Raw genomic sequence first — 23450 nt, 5'->3', positions numbered from 1 at the left:
AAGCAAAAAAATATTATTATACACCCCCCTTCCAAAAAAAGAGAATGAGAGAAAGATCTACGTTTCATATAAAAGTTCTAAGATTTCTTTCTTAATGATGGACTGTTAACAATTCCTTTATTAGAAATAACATTCATTTCTCATTTAAGTTCTAAAAATCTTAATATTATTTACGAAAGGTCAATTGATCCATATGGCTGGCTATCCATGTACTTTTTTAGAAATGAAAAAGCAGAAAAATATTTATCTGCTCTGTGATATCAGATTTGATTTCAAAATATATATGTAAACTAGCACCCAGATTTATTGGCCACAAATCTCAAAAACATGCAATGACCGTACTCCAGTGCTTCTCCACAAGCTTCTACTACCTTCCCTAAAATCAAAAAGTAGTAGACGGTTTGATTTCAGAAATCATCAGAACTTCAGCAATTCTGGATATTTCCAGATTTCTAGATTATTTTAAATCTAGTAAATTGCCATGTACACATGGCAACACTGGCGGCTTTACTCATTATTTAGGCCAGACTGAAAAATGCTATTCCCTCCCCCCACACATAAAACCTCTCAAGGGCCAAAAGTATGATCTTGCCCAACATTAATACATCAGTATATTATCATTGGTCACCATGTCCCTCCTTAGCAAGCAGGTGTTTGAAAATGACATACAAGAATCTCAGTTAAAAAGTTGTACATTGGAATGCAATAGGGAAAAAAAGGAAGATATAATATCTCAGACTGAACAGAATTTCAAATCTAGCATTTTATAGAGAAGAGATTGCTTGGAGAGATAGAATAGACAATACAATCTGATAAGAAAAGAGAACATTTCATGAATTGCTGAATGAGAATAGTTGGTAGCATAACTAAGAGGGAAGCACTTTTTACACGAGATGATTTTATTTTTGGAAGTCTTTTATTTATGCTGATTAAATAGTTTTTATTCTTTAAATAATATTTAATTTTAAGAAGTAATTTACAACAGTAATAAAAATATAAATTGAAAAATATCACTTTTTTTAATACGAAATAATATTTCTATTGGAAATGTGGTCCAATAGATTGAATCCTTCCTGTGTTCTTCCCTAGACATACTATGGTCCTTTGTTACATGATCAGCCTATGTGGCAACTGAGTATCATACAGCCGGTGCAATATTCATGGTGATATTGCTACTGGTCAGTTGTTAAGATAATGAATTGTTCATTATTATAGCAGAACACACTAGGCCTATCTGCTTAATAAGACAAATCACTTTACAGAGAACGTTTCAGTGAAACCAACTTGTATTCACAGTACAAGTGATAAAAACCATAAACATGGTCAGGTAGCCAGCATGTTTATAGGGATACAAACCCAGAAATTGAACTACTGGTATTCCGTAACTATGAGTACAAAATAATTTTATACACTTAGCTGTTGGTAGCCATGCTAGCCAGCAGAAATATAGCAATAATCACTGACTATCATTACAACAGTATCATTGCCTATTATTACAAACTCTGTCAGTGAGTGATATTACTGTAATTAAGATTATTTTAAATTTAGCTCTGAAACTAAAAGAAAACATAAAAAAAATTTTTATTAAAATAAAATATAATTCTCTTTTGTCTGATAAACATACTATGGTCTGATACCTCTTTCATCTGATGAAAATATTAATCAAAGGCATCAATTTAAACCAACGTAAAATTTCAGTTTGTTCCTTTCATTCACAGAAAATACAAGTTCCAGTTTACATTGTGGGCACTTTTATCCAGGGCACCCTTATGAAAGTTACTACTTTGGCAAAGAGTGGACAACCATTATAAAGACGACACTATCTGAGAAAAGGTAACATCTCACTGTACCCCTTGACAGTAAGGGGTACAGTGAGATGCTAGTCCATGTTGATGCTATCAAGGAAAAATGTTGAACTGAGTTCCGGCACATAAAAAGTAATGTTCCATCAAGATAATGCAGGACAACATGTGTCTGCATTCACCTGCTGGACTATACAGACTTGAATGGGATCTTTTGCCACACCCACCACATAGTCCAGACATCCTGTGGACTTCTACCTTTTCTCACACCCTGCAGCTATATCTTGCTGGTGCTATCTTCCGATTTTGGAAGGTCGTCTGAAACAAGGTTGATCTGTTTTTGGACTCTTGGCCATGAAGTTTCAGGGTCAAAAGCTTTGAAAAACTACCAAAACGCTGGCAGAAAATCAGAGATTTGGGTGGTGATTACTAACTGCACTTGAGGTACTGCTTTCATGTTTTTTTTTTTCTAACTCTATTAAGAACTTTTGGCATTGTTCTGTTATCGGACCGGATTAAAATATATATGAATGTAGGTACATGAAATATTAATTGCACAAGGAAAAGCCGGAGCAGTGTCAATGCATGCTTAGATCCATATTGAAGAAGAATTTTGATTGCATAGCATCTAAAGTACTTGGCAGTCGAGGCAGGTTTAATTCCATTTTTATTTCCAATTGATATTTGTGGCCACAATCACTTGACACACTCCAGTTGTGCCTTTCCACAGAAGATTTACATCTTTGATATTGTTGAGATAGAAAGCAAGCCAGTGAAATTACATCTTAGCAGAGTAGAGAGCAAAGCTGAAGTGCGTCATTATGCAAGATGGAAGCACGCAAAAAGAAAAGTTTCGTTTCGCAATTTGGTGATTGGTCATGAGGCATCTGCATTAAGAATTATGTAAGATCACATGATTAATTTGAATGATGCAGTTTAGACTTAAATACTATCTTTAGGACTGATAGATGAAGATCCCAAATGAAATAGAAAATAAAAGAGGTTATAGTGAATTAAATTTAGAAGTTTGCTTTCATATTTTTTATCTTACACATTCCCCACTTTCAAAAAAAAAAGAAAAAAAGAAAAGAAAAAGAAAGAAAAAGGCAGAGCGATAGAGAAGCCTTTTTGAGAGAAAAAGTATTAGAACAGCAAAACATGAGATATATATATTTTGAAACATTAGTTTCAGGGCCGAAAGCTTTGAAAAATTACCAAAACGCTGGCAGAAAGTCATAGATTTGAGTGGTGATTACTACCTGTACTGAAGGTACTGCTTTCTTGTTTTTTTTTTCTAACTCTATCAAGTACTTTTGGTACTGTTCTGTTATCAGACCGGATTAAAAAATATATGAATGTATGTACATATACGTATGTGCATATATATATATATATATATATATATATATATATACACACACACATACATTCGTACTTACATATATACATGCATACATGAACACATACATACATCGCTAAATCTGGTCCTGATAATAGAAGAGTACCAAACTTTTTTTGGTAGAAAACTTTCATTACAACTAGATAAATATGTTTCAGTTTATAAACATATATATGATTCTGAAGCATTTTTGTGGCATATTGAAAAAAATGACACACTCAGAGATAATTCTGGCTATGCCAATGAGAATGCTTCATTCCCGTGTCATTTAAACAACACATGAATAAATCTTACCTTTGGTAAACATGTTACAACTGGATTATTGCTAGGCCTTTGCACTTTTAGTCCTTTATTTAAATTTCAAAAACAGTTATGTGAAACAATATTTGAAGGTCGTTTCCCTAGGAAAAATTTTAATATTTATGGATATACATCAAAATTTTTCTTATTACAAGGGTTATTTATTCAAGACAATAAGCAAGTAAAATAATGATATGATCACCCTCATTTTTTATATTCAATAGGCCCCACCAGTGGCCGAGTAGTTACGACTGCTGAATACTGGTAGTTTGATCCAGGCAAATGGGCTGGCTACATGGTTGGTTTTCATAGTTTTTCCCCGTATAACATGAATACAAGACAGTTTCCCTCAAAACATCCTCCACGGAGGCATCCCTCCTCTTAGGCAGATAGTCCTCGTGGCTTTGCCATATTTAAATAACGTAATCTAACCTTTATATTCTGTATTATGCAATTTTAATTCTTATTTTTAAAATGAAATATTTCAACATTTTTTACAATACAGAACAATATTTTAAATAAATTATAAATAGATTATTAAAAAAATGCATAATAGTAACAGTTCATAGTAGCATTAAAATTCTGCCACTAAAATATCACAATACCCCAAGTTTCAGTTACACAACATTTACATTTATAAATAATTTTAAATGTTATAGGATCTTTAATCCAATCCTGTTTTTAAATTTTATAATATTAAAATACACTATGCAGATACATAATTCTTATTAACTTAAAACTATTATTATGAATGCAAAATGGACCACAAACAGAAGTTTAGCCAAAAACTTTTAATGAATAAAATTATAAAATTAAAATTTCCATCTAACTTACCTACTTCAAAAATGCCATTCTGCATTATTTTTGGTGATTCTTTCACTGATTCAACTATACTAGTATTTTTTATGGAATCAATATCTTTTTCATAACAAATAAATCCCATTGATTGAATAGCACTGATTATATCATTTGCAGAGATCACAGTAGGCAAATAATAGACAATATACCCATGTTGAAACACTTCTTTAATACTGATGACACCTTTAGTATGAAACAACTGGTTTTCATCTTCAGATGACCATGCAGTTGAACTTAAAGATTGAACTTCAAGAACCACAAATTTTGGTTTATCCTTCAGATCTGAAACTTCAAGCACAGTTGCATCAAAACCCATATCATCTATAATATCTCTAAGCTCATTGGACTTGATGATATTAGGATCATAACATATAGAAGCAATTTTTTCTGAAAGAGATACTGTAATGTTATGTACACCAGCTTTTTTACCAACAAAATCTTCAATGTTGTTTACACAAGAATGGCAAGTCATTCCTTCCACATTAATTTTAACAAAAGATTCATTTAACAAGTTTAATGGAAATGGTTCTGATGCATATCCTAAGTCACTAATTTTTTTACACAATTCATCAATGTTCATTTGGGTTGAGTCATATATAATTCTAGCTAACCTCTCCTCAAATGATACCTTAATACTTTTAACGGCAGGATAAATAAGAATATTTGATTCAATTTTACGAACACAAGTATTACACGTCATTCCTTTCACTGAAACTGCAGTTCTTTCTAACTTAGAAATATTAGGAATGTCAACTTCAAAACCCATCTCTTCTATTTTTTCAGCGAGTTGTGCTTCAGAAATAACATCACTATTATATTCTATTTCAGCAGATTTATTTCCTAAGGAAACCTAAACAAAAGCAAAGGTAACTTTAAAAAAAGGATATCGATAAGAATTTTTAAATTAAAGTAAAATGCATGATTCTAATTTACAAACACATGATTCTAATATACAATAATAATAATAATAATAATAATAATTTTTTTACTAATTTAAAAATAAGCTCAGAATACATTAAAAATACTTGTACTATAAATTAAAGCATGTCCTGTCAACATCAGTTTTGAAACTTTCTTCTATTCTGCAATGTATAATGCAATGCACCACAATTTATTTTAAAACAATTATAGATGAATTTAGCACAGTAACTGTTTCTCACGCTTCTTCACAAAATATTTAAAATCTTATTCTATAAAAAATTAACAGAAATTGCATTTTAAAATACAAAGTAATGAATAATAAGATAATAAAAGTAATAATAATAATACATTCATGTTACAGCTACAAATACTATCATCTACAGAAAATTGTGTGTATGTCTTGACATAAATTTAATCTGACCTATAAGGTACTTTATTTTCGGTCAACACAAAAATATTGAAAGTAATTATAAAATAGACATTTATGATGAATATAATATTGGATTAACATTCTATTTAAAATTCATTCAAATTTAATAATACAATGAGGTCAGTCTGAGAGTATGAATGAGCATAGCAGAAAAATTAATAAAACTTCCTATTTTGTTCATTAAAAACAACACACAGTCATAACTGTTGTATTTTAAATGATATTAAGATTCTTTCCACAGCAGAATGCTAAACATTACAAGATTTATGCACTTATGTAATATTTATTTAAACTGCAAATTTCATATATTCTCTTATAACAAACTATTTATGAATGAAAAATGTAACACAAAATTTGCACAAAAGTAGTTGCACATTAAACACACTTCTGACAGTGTCAACAAAATAAAAATACTGCCTTTTCTCACATTTGTTTACAAACTGCAGACTATACCTTGAGTACAAAACAAATGACCACATAAATGTTCAGGCAGAACCAAAATCATCAGAAATATTTAATATAAGTAAAATATTTTGTAAACAAAACTTTCCTATTTTGAAAAAATAATAATAATAAGCTTACATAATGATATTTATCAAAAATGTTTCCCATGTTCATTATACCAAAATTCAACAGATGGTGTTATAAGAAAAAGGAGCGAAGCATAATGGCAAAATTTCAAAGTATCTGGGAAAACCTGCTCCTAGGTCAAGGATTACTATAATCCTTCTATAAATCATGGATTATCTCCTTACCTGAAATTTATCCCCAAGGAAATAAATTACGTGATACTGTAAACATATGAATCAGCCTAAAGCCTTTATTAGATATTATTTTAAAATGGGTTTTAACTAATTTTTTTCATTGATATAGAAATAAATTTGATTTCTTAGTTTTATTGCTTTAATTTATTAATTTTTTTGCCATTTCAATTCAATGTAATTAAGAATACTTATGATCAAAATGGAAGTCCATAAGCAAGTAATAATTCTAAGAAACAAATATTTTTAAAAGCAACTACCTTAATTTTTTTCACTCCTTCAAGTCCTTGTATTTTCTGTTCTATCGTATTAACACATGAATTACATGTCATACCCTCAATCTGGAGGGTAATAATGATCTTCATTTTGAAAAAAATGACTTCCCTAGTCCAAAAGCATAATCCTTTTCCTGAAGAGTATTATGCTGGTGTGGCTTTCCAGGAAGTTCTATATATAGCCTCAACTTAAGATAAGATGTTTGGCTGTTATGTGTATGTCAATCTAAAGCAAGTGAATAAAAATACATATAAAAGATATTTGCAATATAAAACATTTCTGCATGATTTAAAACATCTAAAAAAAATTTTAAAAGGTTAAGTTATATAAATACAAATAATTGGTCAATAAATTTTCAAATAGAAAAGTTTACAAATTTGTAACTTATAAATAACACATTTCAGTATTTATATTTTATTCCATTTTTCTATAAAAATTAGAAATATTTAAGATACAAATTTGTAACTTATATTTAAAATACTTATCAATAAATAACACATTTCAATATTTATAATTTGTTGCATTTTTCTACAACAATTACATTTGAAAGAATGCACTTTTTATTAAGCTATTTTTTAAAATTTTAGCATGTAAGTATATTACTTTGATAACTTAACTTTGAATTAAATTGGTTTTCAAGGCTTGATATTTTGTATTTTTTTCTTAGAGCTTTAAGATTTCTTTTACACATGATGTTTTGTTGCAACAACAAACTTTGCTCATAATGCTTAATAATTATAATAATAATTAATAACATTAATTTGCTCATAATGCTTTAATCAGGGTAATAACAAGTTGATGATGGTAATAAGTTTTTATATTATGATAAGACTGTTTACTTCAAATCAAAGAAAAAAAAATCCATCAAAAGAAAAAAAAAGGAAACTCAGGTAAAAATGTAAAAATACTTACAAAAGCATATAATTTTAGATTATTTGCAATGTACAAAGAAAGTTAGCGAGCACTTGCCAAATAAGTGCAAAAGCTTTTATAATTTGTTACTTTAAGAAATTTTATCAGAGAAGAATGCATTAAGACCTTTTAATACAATTTAAGTGATTCCATTATTAAACAAGTTTTATGACTATCAGATCTATAACAATGATGCATAAAGACATTTTGTTCAGATGTTAATAACACACAGGTAATATTTTATATAACCGAAAATTACTGATATTACTTTAAATGCATTATTGCTTCATGCTTACTGATTCATAGCTATAAGTATATAAAATGTTAGGTTTTGCAAATAAATTTTCTAAATTTTATTCCATTTGAATTAATTTGTTGCACTTCTACTTAACACAGCTAATCAAAATTTAAAAAAATTATCATGGTCAAACAACAAACAAGCTGATGCACTGAAAAATATATAATCATACACTCCAGACATGGGATTTCTTCATACTTTTATTTAACTAACTGTAGTTTACATATTACTATCCTGTCTTGCCCTGATTAATAATTAATAAGCACGTGTATATTTTTACTGGTATATAGAACACTGCCAATAAAATAACCACATGTGACTGATAGTCACAAAATATAAAAAACAGTAGTACCAAATTACTCAGCATAAATTATATTAATAAATAGGTATAATTTTTTGAGTTCACGTATCTGTGAAATTGTATGCTAACCATGAGCCATAAAATTCTGCAGTTACTGAAAAATTTCATAATTATTTTCCCTGCTATACACTATTTGCACTTCAGCAATACTATAAATATTATTTTTAACTATACGGCATAAGCACATAAAAGAGTTCACTACCACTTGACTGTAACAGATTGAATGTGACATACTTTATTTTATATGAATAACAACTAACAGCTGTTTAGATTTTAAAAATTAGGCAAAATAGCAATCTATTTTTGGCATAAATTTTAAATAAAACTCTAATGATTTCAGTTGTGATCAGATACATGTCCCTCTTCCTCAAAAATAAAAAAAAAAAAATTCTGGTAGCTCTGATCATTCTGAAAATTGATAGTTTCATTTAAAATTCATGCACCCCCCCAAAAAGTTGTAATTTTGAATAGCTTTAAATTTTACATTGGCTTCTCTTCCCATTTGAACTATTTAGATACACATACAAAACCAATATAAGTAAAATAATAATAACTTAATATTAAAACAGTATATGAGATCTCTGTTTTTATTTTCATAGATTTTACATTTACAGACTTTTATGAATTAAAAAAAAAATATTAAAATGAGGTAAAAAATTTAATGTTTCTTGTTGATTTATGTTAATTTTGGCAATTCTGGATCAATGTAGAATGCTTTTAAAAAATGAATATATATGAGTATATATATGAAAGATAAAAAAAAAAGTATAAATATAAATTATAATTTCCATTAGAAACAGTTAATTTTAATTTTAATTTGGCTATTCCCCCCTTTATCCTAAAAATAGTACCTAATACCCTTTTCTGCACTGTGGCATTCTGAAGCTAATCCATGTCATATGATTCTTACATAAAGCTGGTAGCATAAATGGAACTAAAACTATACAGCCAATAATAATTTTACAGCAATATTAATTATCCAATCAAATGTATTGAAAACAGAAACCACTCATCCTGAATTAAGATTTCATCGTGAACACAAGACACTTGCTTTCTGCACTTCTGCCTGATGCTTCTCTTTTTATTGCAAAGCTATTCAAACGTAAATGTTCTTAAAAAAGCAACAAAACATTTTTATCAAGTACTGGGACAATTTGTTTGTGGCTGCAAAATGTTTACCAAAATGAAAATTAATATTTAATCTGCCTTTCTTTCCAAGTTTACTTTGGATCAGCACTCTAGCCATCAATCATTACAGCTAAGTTTGCTTCATTAGATATATATATTTACTCCAAGACTAAATAAATTTTTTCATCTTTAATCAATGAAATTTAATGCCCAGCTTTTCAAATAGCATGCATTAAATTAATGTTACACAGCTGTAAATAATTTTTAATAACATTTAGAATGTTAAAAATATTCAAGTTTCTGAAAGTACCTTAGACCTTTTTTGTACGTTCATCGTATTAAGGATTTTCACATTTAGTCTAACAATGCAAGAAATTATCTTATTAAAAGCAGCAATGAATTAAACACAATATTTCAAATTCAGGAGCTCATATTAATTATACTTTAAATTCCTATAGATAAAGCTTACAAATTTGTGAAGTTCTATTAGACTTAAAAACAAGCTACATAATTATTTTATTTATTTATATTATTAAGAAAAAAATACAATGCTAAAATAAATAATGCATATTATATGAGAAAGTGAATGCAAATATCAATTAACACAGGTCAGTGCACCATAAATTTAAAAAAAAAAAAGAAAAGAAAAGAAAGAATGTTTAATTTTAATGCAATGAAAAGCTTGATAGTGGTTTTACTTTTAAAAGTAAGATTATTCTTTTATGACAAATCTTTTCATCAACGAAATCTTTTAAAAATTTAATATCAGCAATAATTTTAATCTGTTCCACTACAATCAATGACTGACATTCTTTAAACACTAAAGTAAATAACACAATCAATGACTGATATGTCTTGGAGATAACATATGAACTTTCAACAACAAAATACTAGATAAAATTTAATCCTCAAGAAACGCCTTGCAAAGAAATTATGAAAGACACTTTAGCACATTAAAATGTTAAAACTATCAAAAACTAAATTTCTTTTACAGTAATTAATAAAATTAAACTTTTTTAAATAAAAGCAATGGTTAATAAAGAGTACATGAAGGGCAGCCAAACAATAAATCTATAACAAAAATGTCAAGTTCTTTACGATTTGCACTACATAAAAGCATTCAATAAATTGTCCAGAAATATTGGAAACATTTTTAGGATATCATTAAAAATGATTTTTAGCTATGACAACATGATTTTCCTCAAGTTCTTTAATATTTATAATTGATAATCATATCTGATAATTTTATCTGGTATAAAAGTTATTATGATACACTATACATTTCCATTAAAATCAATATGTAAAACTTTTTATTTAAATTTCACAGTTATCTAAAATATACAAAATAATGTCATGGTTTAATGTCTAACTTTTATCAGCTTTGGAATATTGGGAGGGGAAGAAACTCATCAGTTAAATGTAGTGAAAAATATATTCTTTATTTAAATGACAGTCCAGGCATATTGGCAAAGCATAAAAAGCACCTAAAAGCAAAGCATAAACAAGGTGATTCGCTGGTAAGCTGGATGGAAACAATGTGCAAAAAAAAAAAAAAAAAAAAAGATTAGCATATGTTTGAAATTCACAGGATTATTTTAGCAGTTGTAAAAGTCAAATATTATATACATTCAGTATATAATTAATAAGCTGCTCTAATAGAAATATTAATTTCCTGTTTGCAATAAAATGGCAATTTGAAAAAAAAAATATTCTGATGAATATTACTAAGTAGTTTCTCAATAACCTATTATCGTAGTAAAACTAAAATTTCTTGGAATCCTGATTAGATTTTGAAATCTGTTATTTTACACACATCAAATTTATCAGGATTCCTTAGGGCTTTCTCATTTAAAACTTTTAAGCATTTCAGATAAAATGGGCAAATAACTAAATGTAAACATTTTTATCATGAGAAATTCAGGCTCTGTTAGGTGGTTTGAAACTCACAGTGGAAAAAAAGTAAGAATTTCTTTTAACAGTGTCTGATTCTGCACAGTTTAGCACCAAAATCTCACAGAAGTTCCTGAAAGGTTAATATATCACAGTAGTTGTTACCGGTATACAGGTTATCTATAATTAAAAAACCCTATCTCAACGCTGCCTACAAGTGAAACGACTGATCAGAAAATTGTGAAATTTTGTGGCAGACTTAATGAATGCATGAGAATGTCAGGAAAAAAGGAAAAAAAAAAAAAAAAAAAAAAATAGCTGCAAATAGCATCACTAAAAGGCATTATATTAATAAATTGTACATTTAACCACACCTTTATAATAGTTTTACAATTTTACCAATTTTGTCACAAAAAAACATGCTCCACATGTTGGCAATCATTTTCAGCTACCATTTGAAATCGCAAGAGAGCATGTTCCACAATTGAATGTGACATGAAATGCTAGCTTTAAGATCAGGTAATGTCTTGGACAGTCACAATTTACAAGATGTTTCAAATGCCCTCAAAGCCAAAAATCGCATTAATTGTGGTCTGGGGATTGGGAAGGTCACACATTACGAAAGTTTAGGTAAAACAATTTTACTAACAACGCAATCTCGTAAACGTATCGTCATTATGAGCAACAAGCACGTTGAAAACAAGGTCTCTGTGAATGTTTCTAGGTTTTACAACAGCTGCTGCATGACATCAGCAAAGATTTACATTTTTACTACAAGTAAATTTTATTATTTAGTTATTTAGTTACAAACAGCATAACTAGAGGGCATTATTATTATTTATAAGTATAACAGCCTCTGGTTATGCTATTTATAACTATTTCGCTTTTCTAGACATTCTCATTCCTTAAGTTTTCTGCAAAATTTCGCAGTTTTTTTAACACTGGTTTTGCTTGTAGGTAGCTTTGAAATACAGTTCTGTAATTACAGACACCCTGTACTTCAACATATCCAGATACAGTAATTTCTGACAAAATACTTGACATATTACTGTTATCAGAAAAAAAATATACTGCTGGCTATTAAGATTACTATCTCATGAAAGAAGTGCATAATGAACTTCAAATTTGTATGGAAAGTAGAGCATGTTTGAATATGAGAATAATTAGCACTTCGTGGTCTGCATAATTATTGGTTACAGTAATGACACTTTGAAGCAGAATCATAAGGCAGATTGAAATGCTGATTTTTTACTTGGCAATCCCTTTTCCTCACAATTTTTGTGCTGGAGGTCATGTTATGCTTCACATAAAAAGAAGGAACTCATCACAGCACATTTAAGAATTTGATCTTGGGATAATCATAGCTTACTCAGACTGTAGATTATTACACCAAACTCTTGTTTACTTTGACCAAGACTCAATGAAAGTTATAAGAATCTGCAATAGATGAGTCAAAGAAGGGCACGAAAATAAAAAGCAGAATCACAATGTCTTCACTCACCAATATATGAGACAATAGATGGATTGTCTACATCACATATCTAAATCAGAGAACTGAATATGATACACTGCACCAAGTATCTGCATGCACAGTGTGATAACTATAAAGCCACATATTGTCAGTAAGGCAACCACTGCTTTGGCTTTCCTTGATATTACAGTTCAGGAATCAGCACTTGAATTCTTTCTGCAGCACTCTGTATTTTCCCACTGTTTAAACTTTGCTGACCTCAAAATAAAAGACTTTTTTTACAACCTGTGAAGCCAAAAATATCTATGTCTTCTTCTGTCTTGATGCTTTATATTGTTTAACAGTTAATCTACCCCTTAACAGCCATCACTACTCAGAAGTTCCCTTTTGATACTCAGTTTTTCAAAATCAGGAAGGCAAGATTTTTTTTTCCACGTAAGACCTAAGAGACATACTCCTACCATTACCAGAACAACTCTCCTATTATCTACAATATGTTAACTCAAAATTTCATCATTTATACATCTGCATAAAATAGTTCAGTTTCTAAGATCAATCATAGACAATGATAAGTAACTACACCAAACCTGTGAAACTCACAGGTTTCATATGCTGTTAACTAATTTTTTTGTGATTTTCATTTCAGTCCAAGAAAATAACGAAAAATTGCAAAGTTATAATAAATTAATGAAAATTGGAATTCTATCAAATATTGAGGCATATATAGAACCTTAGGTGCTTTAAAAGGAACTCTTAAAAAGGTCTCCTTACAAAAGTAATTTCTCAATCAACAATGAAAATGTACCAGGTTATGAATATTTGTAGAACAGGTTTATTTTGAAGCAGTATATATGAAAAATTAGCACAATCTTCACCAGAACTTTTAACCTTCCAAATGTTCCCCAGAAGTGCTTTCCAGTTACACCATTAAGACATACAATAAGGAAAGGGAAATTTCTTACATATTTAGAACCAGTGTGAACACTTTTTCTCAGCTTTAAAGGAAACAAGTCCACAGTGAGATCCAGGTTAATAGACATTCATCTGGCTTCTGTTCTAAAAGCAGCTAATGCAGCATCATGTTTTCAGACTTCTGAAAGCTGGCTGCAGAAAAAAGATGCCAGCTTGCTTGTGTCGAATGAAAAGAGAGTGACAGTGCGCTTTTACTCTGTATCAGATAAAAGAATGTCTGGAACAACAAAAGGAAAATATGAAGAATCAAGATGGTAGAATGAGATATTTCACTTAGCCACCATCAGTCGGCGAAGAAAGATGAAATGAATTCAAGAAAGAAACAATAGGTATTCATCTACAAACCAGATTTCCTTATATTCCTTCAATTTTTTTTTTAATTAGAGTATTATGTAAGAATTTTATGTATTTGGTCACTTTTTAAATATCTCATTAAGTATGAGAATGGCATTTTTTTCCCATTGTGGCCCACACCATTCTACACTGATGACTGGTACACTCGAGATAATAAGTTTGACATGCTAGAATCACACCAACTGTATGACGTTCTATCCACAATTCAAAAATGCAAAACATTTTTGTCAACAAGCAGTTTTTTTTTTTTTTCTTTTTTCTTTTTTTTTTTTTTTTTTTTTGTTGTTGTTTGATTATTGGGATCATACAAATGACATCCCCTTCACTTATTTTCAATATTCCCAGCTATACACCCAAATTTAAAATTTAAAAAATACTCTTCAAAACTATACATATTCTTGTGAATTTTTTGCATACATTGGAGGTGTGTGTGAAATTTTTGTATTTTTTTATTGTATAATGTGACATGAAAGCCTGGAGAGGCAATGCTTTGCTGGAAGGGTAGAAGTGCAGGGGGAACTACTTAGCATTGTGTGGATGATGCCAGGCTTGCGATGGTTTAGACAACTGGTTTTTGTCACCAAGTTCAACAATTTTGGACCAGCCCCTGTATAGCTATGGTGGGAACTGTGGTTGAATAAGCTGCGGTTAATCTATACATGCAGCTGTAACTGTGTCTGGCCCTCATGTACCTTTCAATAATTCGGGAGGTGCTGGAGATTTATCAGTGTCTGGGGAAGAACTAAGGGGGACTGGAGAAAGTATCAGTTTAGAGTAGTCATTAGCTCAGAATGAATTCGAGGAAATTGACAAAAATCCAATTCATCTTACTCTTGTAAAAAGCACTAAACATAACACGTCAAATAAGTGGGCGATTCTGCACTTCACCCAAAGTAAAATCAAGAAAATTTCTTTCAGGACCAGATTAAAAATAAGACCTTCTCTCTTCATCTTGGTTTAGCTGCTCTATACATTCCACAGTAAAACAGGCAATGCGAAATTTTTGTGATGTCCCCTTTTCTGAGACTCTAAGGACCCTTTTGCATTGCCTCATTTCCTTGATAATCTAAGCACTTGCTTACACTGCTTAATAATTAAACCAGCTCTTATTACTTTCAAAACTCACATAAACAGATATAACCTAAGATCAGTTATATTTAAAATTGTATTTTCATAACATTTAGTGGAAAATTATTTCAGTTAATCATATACTGATATAAATAAGAATTTGGCAAATTTCTTAACTGAAAACTATTATTATCAAAGTCCCAGGTAGTAACCTTTATCGCCTCCAAAATGTCGCCAAACTACCAGTTACCATATTGTAAAGATCAACCAAAGTTTCAACCGTATATCTAACACACACATAATAATTTCGAATACAAATTTAAAGAGACATCAAAAATGAAATGAACTTCAGGATTAAAGTACAAATCATACTGAGCACACTTTTAATCAATTTATAATATTGTTCCAAATTTAAAAATCGCGTCAGTTCTACTTCCCGCATTAAAAATAACCATTAAAAAAGTCATTTAAACATTGCATACACTTTTATACTAAATAAAATGCTGACACATAAAATAAAACATTGACTCATAATATTTAAAACTATTTTCTAAAAAATTATTGAATATTAAAAAAATTCCGTAAGAACTGACGTATATTTTACCGACTGAATCTCAGTCAAAATAAGTATTTATTGAAATTGTGGCAAGACCAGCATACCTTTTGGAAAATGCATATATCATGGAGATGGAGAAAAAATAATCACAAATTTAAAAATATCCATAAGAAGAAATCGTACAAAACGAAAAGAAAAACAAAACAATTAAAAGCTCTGGTACAGTTACACACTTTCGGAGGTCGTCCACTTTCCCTGAAAAAGCAATCAACTGTATCACTTCGTTCATAGCACACCTCGCCCGACCAGACGAGAAAACTGAAGGAGTAAATAGCAGCACTGTGGCCACCGTCACGTAACCATTTCACTGGACGTTTTGACGTAGACGCAATTTCAAAATAGGGCGTGGCTGCTTTTGTTGTAAATAAAGCATTCAGTTCTTTAGTTACTTTAGTTCACTTTCATAGTTCATAAGATAGAGATCTCGCTGTTTGCGTCGCTCTTCCTTTTTAAGCAAATACTCTTCTTAGGGGTATAGGATTCAATTTCTTTAAAATCTGAAAATCGTAAAGCAGATTTAATCCACTTGTCTTTAATTAGTTCTTTTATTTCCTTCGAATATTTCTGAGATTAAGACAAAATTATTTATGCTTTCCATAAATTCGGTATATGATGTATTCAAAACCGGAGAGGAGGAGTTTGCAATGCAATGTAATTCTAAAATAAGTATTTAAACACTAAAACGATTGTGATTTAATCTATAATTAAACACTTAATCAGTCGTCAAAGTTAATTGGTTAATTGGTTCTTCCTAAATAACTTATATAGTGTTTTTCAACTAAATGCATATACGCCATCAATTAGAACTTTTCAATCGCACTTTCAGCATAGCAAAAGTACACTTGCCGGTTTCCATCGAACATATGAAAACTAACAGGTTCTCGATGTCACATGCCGTGATTTTGACATATTTTGTCTTACTACGCAAAAAATGACTATCGAAAGTAGTTTTATCTGCTATGCACAGTCATTGTCTCCACACTGCCTCAGAATCATGCATTCTAAAGTATTCTGTTTTGGCAGTAATATTTGTTTAAACCAGAGTTTCTCAAACAGGGTTCCCGGAACCCTAGAGTTTTGCGAAACATTCTGAAGGGTTCCGCAAGGAATAGGGAAATAATACGTGATAAAAGAGAAAAAAGTTTTTTTCTTGATTCCGTGTCGTACTTGGGTAACTTAAATAGGGAAAAAGCTGATGTGACTGTGAGAAGAGTCAAGAATCTGGTTGATATCTGAGATCCGACGATGGAAGTTTATTATAAGACTCGAACCGTTGATCATTGAAAAGCTCCCTTTGGCTGTTCGGGAATGCTCCGTTAGACTCGCCAGACGCTGTCAACAAATGTATGAACGTCTTTGTTACTTGCGTTACCAATACAATTAAAAAAAAAGAGCGAGAACATTTTTTTTTTTTTAACTGGGAGGAGATTGGTTTAATCTTTAGCAATTTTCGTTAAATTGTACATTGGCATTGCACAGCTATGCATACAACACGAGTCAAACAGAACATAGCCAAACGGACAAGGACAGTTTTTCAAGTGTCATGTAGTAGAATCTAGTGTGCAGGGCCGTCTTAAGGAATTCGGCGCCCATGGGCTACTAAAAATAATGCGCCCTTCTTCCTAAGAAAATACACAGAATGGCAAATGGGAGTCGGAAAAATTATACAAAACAAAAGTGTCAGAACTAGAAAAAAACTATTTATTACTTTTATAATAAACTGTTATCTTTATTGTAACTTTTCTTTAAAGTCACTTATTTAAAAGATGGGTATAAATGTTTACCCAGATTTGAGGGGATTATCTCAATAATGACAGTTCCGATCAGTTTTTAGTCTAATCTTTAGAACTTGATCGGAACTATTATACGATTCTCCATCAGTGCATAACATAAACAAAAATAAAATTTAATTAAATAAAAAACCATTTAAGAACAAAAACACACCTTAATCTAAACAAATGTAACTTATATATTTACTTTCCTAGCTTTTTCTTTGGCAAACTGATCAATAATATCACTAGTATTAAATTTTCAAATAAATCTCTTTCAATAGACAAAATACTTAAATCATTGAGTTTACTCTGTGCCAAAGAAGATCGTAAGTAATTTTTTATTCTTTTGATTGCTGAAAATGATCTTTCGCCACTGCAGTTTGTTGTGGCGATACTTAAAAATATGCGCAGTGCTGTGGTTACGTTTGGAAATGTAAATTCAATTTTTAACTCGATTATTGTCTTTAAACTTAGTTCTGCGATAGATATATTTTCGGTATTTTCCAAATAAATTCACATGTTTAAAATGTAGGCATTCTTCAATGAAGTTGTTTTCTAAATCATTCTGATATATTTCGCACAACTTTGCTGCATTATTTCTAATTATGTCTTCATTTATATTTTTTAAATTAACTAGAAACCCAAATGTTGAATAAATGTCAATATATGCACATTTTCTCTCTTGTACTTCTGCTAGAATTTTATCAATAATAGCATAATATGTTTTTATGCGGAATTCGTCATTTGCATCAAGTTGCACTTCTTCCGACGTATTTTCGTCGAACTGTCTTTTTCTTTTCCGTAACCGTTTGTATTCATAACAGCCAGATAATTTTATACCTTCTGATTTGTAAAGGTTAAACGAATCTATATTTCGTTTCGATTGTACAAATTTTTCTAAAGAAGCATATAATGAAACAATGCATTCAATTGTAATATCAACTTTTTGAAGCGATATATTAGTTTTATCGATGGTTTCCAATATTTCACTCCAAAATGTTATCATAATAGCAGTTTCCAATGAGTTGAACTCATTTAACAACCCCTGGGCTTCAACTTTTGTTGCAGGCTTTTGAAAATTTTTTTATTTATTTATTTTTTTTTTTTATTTTGAAAATTATCTTCGTAAAGTTTAGTTAAAGCATTTTTAAAATTTTCATAGCCCGAAACCACTACTTTCACTGAATCAGCTCTTGCTGACCAACGAGTGTCGCTTAATTTTTTGGGAACTTTATTTTTTGCTGTTAGCGTATTTTTTAAAATTTCCCATCTTGATGTTGATGCGGCAAAGAAATTGTATAAGTTTTGTAGAAACAAAAACAATTTAGTTGCTTGTATGCAGCATTCAGCTGCCGATTGTCCAATTAAATTTAAAGAATGTGCCGCACAAGGCACGTAAATGGCAAGATTATTTCTAGATTTAATGCGTGCTTGGAGGCCGTTATATATACCCGACATATTAGGGGCATTATCATAAGATTGTCCTCTACAATCTTCCAAACTAATATCTAAATCAGATAATAGCTTTAAAATACAGTCTTGCATTCCTGAGCTCTTATGGCCAGTATTCTCCAAAAATTTTAAAAACCTTTCAACGGGTGTTCCATTTTTATTGACATATCTTACGACAATGGTTAATTGATCCATATGGGAAATATCGGGCGTCGAATCTACTATAATAGAGTAATATTTTGCCTCTTTTAGTTCCGTGATAATAAAACATCTAACATTTCTGCCCAATATTTTTAGAAACTCATCACAAATATTTGCAGATAAATAAGAAATATTCCCAGTACCTTTATTTGCAAAATTAAATATATGTTGTTGCAAAATAGGGTCAAATTTTGCTAAAAGTTCTAAGCACCCTAAATAATTCCCATTATGTTTATCACCAATAGTATGATTTTCTCCCCTAAAAGCCAAACCCCTTGAACTTAAAAATTTTATGACTTCGATGATACGTTCTAAAATATTTTTCCAGTAATTCGTATTTTTTTCCATTGATATAATAGAATAATTTTTGAAATATTCCCATTTTTCTGTAGATCTGTTCACAATTATACGGGTGTTTTCTTTATGAAGGGCTGAATTTTCATGGTCCGAAATTTTTTCACTGTGTTTCCAATCGTTAAAACCTGCACTAAATGGATTATTGGCACTACCAAACAGTTTGCAAGGGATGCAATATACTTTTCCTGAAGTATTTGAGTATAAAAGCCAGTTTCTTTTTTGTTGTTTTCCGTTTTGTAAACGTCTATAAAATATTTTTGTAGCATACCTGCTCTGTGATTTGTAGACCACTTTAGATGATAATTCAATTGATAATTGCTTTGACATGGATGCACTGAATCATAGAATTTTTTTGTTTTTTGGCGGGAAAAGGCAATTTTTTTCAATATGCATTTTTTTTTTTTTTTTTTTTTTTTTTTGTCCACTTTGATTTTTATAAACCGTTCAATATACTACCTAATTTCTTTATACCTTAAAGTAAATATATTTTTAAATATAAAATGAGAAAAAAAACCAATTTATTTTTTAACCTTTTAAAATTAATAAATATTATCTTGCTAAATGTCATTTTTTTTATTATGCGTTTTTTTTTTGTCCACTAGTGTATGTAAAAGGAAAAGAACTTAGGAAGATAATAATATAATTTAATAATTTCCACTTAATTTTCAACTTTTAATTCACCTTATTCAGTCGACAAATACTAAAATTATATCAATTTTACTTTTGTCGTGCAATCTATATTAAGGTACGCATCAGTGACCCCTTTATGTTCCTATTGTTACGAATTTGGTATTTAAAAAGCTAATGTTAGTTCAATTATAAATTAAATGGTTTTATTTCTCGCGCAATGCAGCGCGTGACGAATATTAAAAGAAAGCTAAGCCGGAAAATTGAAAATACAAGAGCGCGTGCATTAAATAAATAAATATCTCTTTTTGATTTCGAGAAAGTACTGGAAAATTCTAGCGCGTGATTTTAAAATCTTATAAAAGGAGGAAAACATCTCAGTTTGTAGTTAGTTGCTTGCTTAGTTTGTTGTTGTTTAGAAAACTGCTCTTGTTGATTGTAGCGAATTCGCGGATTAGCGTTCTTTAGCTGCTTTGAATTACGTTCTATTGGATATTTGAGTAGTTAAAAAAAGATAACTACTGTGAGATATTGTAATACTGCATGATAATTTGAGAAAATTTAAGCATTTTTGTTGTGATAATAATAAATTTTTGTCATTTTTCATCGGACTTGTGCATTCATTTCATAACGAACCCGTACGCACGCAACACTATCTTTTATCAGGATTGTTAAAATAATACAATTTACGTTTAGATAAATGAATATGCCCTGGCGACGCGGTGAGTATACGTAGGTGGTCTTATATTAACTCCAGTACAGCTCCGACAGTTCAAATGCGACTGAAACAAAAGTACGATCGGTAGGGTGTTACTCCTATTTCGGGTTGCCCTTCTCTATCTACCGTTTTTCAGCACATTTGGAAGAAATAAAAATCAGTTTAATATTTTAAGAAGTGTTTTAATTTAAAAATAAGTAAAAACTAATAAAATGAAAAATAAATTTTTACTATATCGCAAATAAAAAATTGCCGCCTCAAAAGGCTTGCGCCCTGGGGCTATAGCCCATTTAGCCCTGTGGTTAGGGCGGCACTGCTAGTGTGACTGTGTATGAAGTTTAGGATCATGTGGTTGGAAAAACACTGCTAGTGCATATTTTTTATTTTACTATGATTTTTACTATATTATTAGGATCTTATTCAGTTTTGTTTCTAATTTTTTTTAGTTTTTCTGTACCGCCGTGTATAGATTCTGTACCGCCGTGTATAGAGAATCAAAGTTAGGAACGTGGCTTTCAAGCAAGCAGAACACACTCTAATTTCACCCCCCAAAGCCTTCCTTTAAATACTTCCTTCTTTCTACCTTATTTGAATATCGCGCGTGCTGGAATTTTGTCTTCTAGCAGGGAAAGGAAATGAGATTTGATAAGAAAGTCATTTAACATAAAATAACGGGTTAGAAAATTAAAATGAACCTTACACTTCTATTGATTTTAACGGTTAAAATGTGGCAGTACTTGACAGTCTAGATAATTCTGATAAGATTTGAAGAAGACAAACAATCCAGATAATTCTGAGGAGATTAGTTATTAAAATTTGGAATTTTATACAAGATTTCAAAAAATGGAAAAAAGGTTTTTCTTTACGAAAGAAAGAAAAAAAAAATAAGAAAGAAAGAAAAAAATAAAGAAGGAGGTGCAAAAAGGTTTTTCTTTACGATGAAAGTTATTTATCCGTGGGCTTTGCATGGACAAGTAATCCACAATTTTCTCTTCCACTGTGTCTCGTTTATGTTAAAAAAAGTTTTGAATGCAGTAATGGCTTAAGCAAAATTTAACAGACATTTTGCGGCAAATCATACTAATATGAAAAGAGAACTGTTGATTATTTTAAAACTCTGCTAAAATTAAAAAAAAAAAAACCCACCGGAACACAGCTTTTATAAATACATTCATAGTTAGTGAAAAGACTCAGGAAGCAAGTTATTTGGCAGCAGAAAAAATGAAGTCACGCAGTCGATCTGATAATGGTAGAGTGCATGAAAATGTGAAAATGACAGCGTGTAAAATTAAAGTGGGCACAATGTTGGGAGAAGATGCAGTAAGGAAAAACTGAAAATATTCCTGAAGAGGTTTTGTGTGATAGACTAAAAAATAACGATTTTTCAATTCAAGTGGACGAATCAATTGATTTAAACAACAAATGTTATGTTTTAGCATTTGTAAGATTTTTTAAAAAGGGAGAAATTAAAAAAAAACGTCTGCTATAAAAATTAATTGAGACAAGCAAAGGAATCGACACATCTAATATTTTATCTGCATATTTTGAAAAAATTATCTTTCTTGGTAGAATTATGTTGCCATTTGTTCGGATAATTCTGCTTCCATAGTTTGCTACACAAAAAGCTTGTTATTCTTGTAAAAGAAAAAAAAAAAAAAAAATGCCAATGTTGTTTCGACGCACTGTTCTGTTCACAGAGAAGTACTGATGTCAAAATCTCTTGATAATGAACTATAAGCGATTGGGTGAGAAATTCATTGTTTGACACTTCCATTCATTCTCAGAACATAAATTTAAAAGAAGAACTTTGTGACTTAAAATCAAATGGTTCATTGAAACTGAAATTTAATAGCATGTTTTAATTTAAATTAAATAATAATTAGTTCAAATAATTCATTTTCTACGGAAATTCTGGATTTCCATAGAAAGTGAAGATTCGACAATTAATAGGAAAGCAATTAATATATTGCTGTAGTTTTTCAAGATCGCACATATGTGAGCAAGCTTTTTTCTTATTTAACAAATATTAAGAGTAAGGACAGAAATCGTTTCCTTTCGAGAGAAGATAAATCCGCATATGTACATCGAAAATCATCCCGAATTCAATAGTTATGTTCCCCCAAAATAGGCGCATAATCCACATTAATATCTGTTACAAAGAAATTTATTATTTATCTATACCTAGTTATATTTAGAATTATACCAATTTCATGTAACGGCATTTGTTTTGATAAACGACTAAAATGATAGTCATATTTTGTTTCCATTAATGATCATTAATGAAAATATTATTGTATGGTTTCTGAGGTTCCCCAGAGCTTGAACAAGGTTTCCATAATAGAAAAAAAGGTTGGGGTACATTAGTTTAAACTATAAATGATTGTGAAAGGTTAGGAAGTTGGTTAGACATTTCAAACGGATTAGTTAAATCTCCCTCAAATAGGTTGACCATATGCATTTTTTTCGCCATTTTCGGACCGCGTCGTCATTTTTTTTTTAATAACCA

At 30.1% G+C, this 23450-nt stretch overlaps 1 protein-coding gene across 2 annotated transcripts in view; it reads right to left on the bottom strand.

The window, feature by feature from the left end:
- Positions 1-16299, bottom strand: part of ATP7 (copper-transporting ATPase 1) — an 82257-nt gene extending 65958 nt beyond the window's left edge. Inside the window, exons 1-3 of one of the 2 annotated variants that reach the window (XM_035356475.2) lie at positions 15862-16299; positions 6732-6972; positions 4336-5209 (exon numbers count right to left, since the gene is read on the bottom strand). In XM_035356475.2, the coding sequence (XP_035212366.1) occupies positions 4336-5209; positions 6732-6836 (979 nt within the window). In that variant the 5' untranslated portion in view covers positions 6837-6972; positions 15862-16299. The remainder of the gene's footprint in view (positions 1-4335; positions 5210-6731; positions 6973-15861) is intronic. The other variant, XM_035356476.2, reaches the window with a different exon arrangement.
- Positions 16300-23450: the final 7151 nt, after the last annotated feature.

This window comes from Stegodyphus dumicola, chromosome 3, assembly GCF_044657685.1.
Source record: "Stegodyphus dumicola isolate Sdum_Otavi_A_Nest chromosome 3, ASM4465768v1".
NCBI classification, from domain to species: domain Eukaryota; kingdom Metazoa; phylum Arthropoda; class Arachnida; order Araneae; family Eresidae; genus Stegodyphus; species Stegodyphus dumicola.
This window is presented reverse-complemented; position numbering and strand designations above follow the sequence as displayed.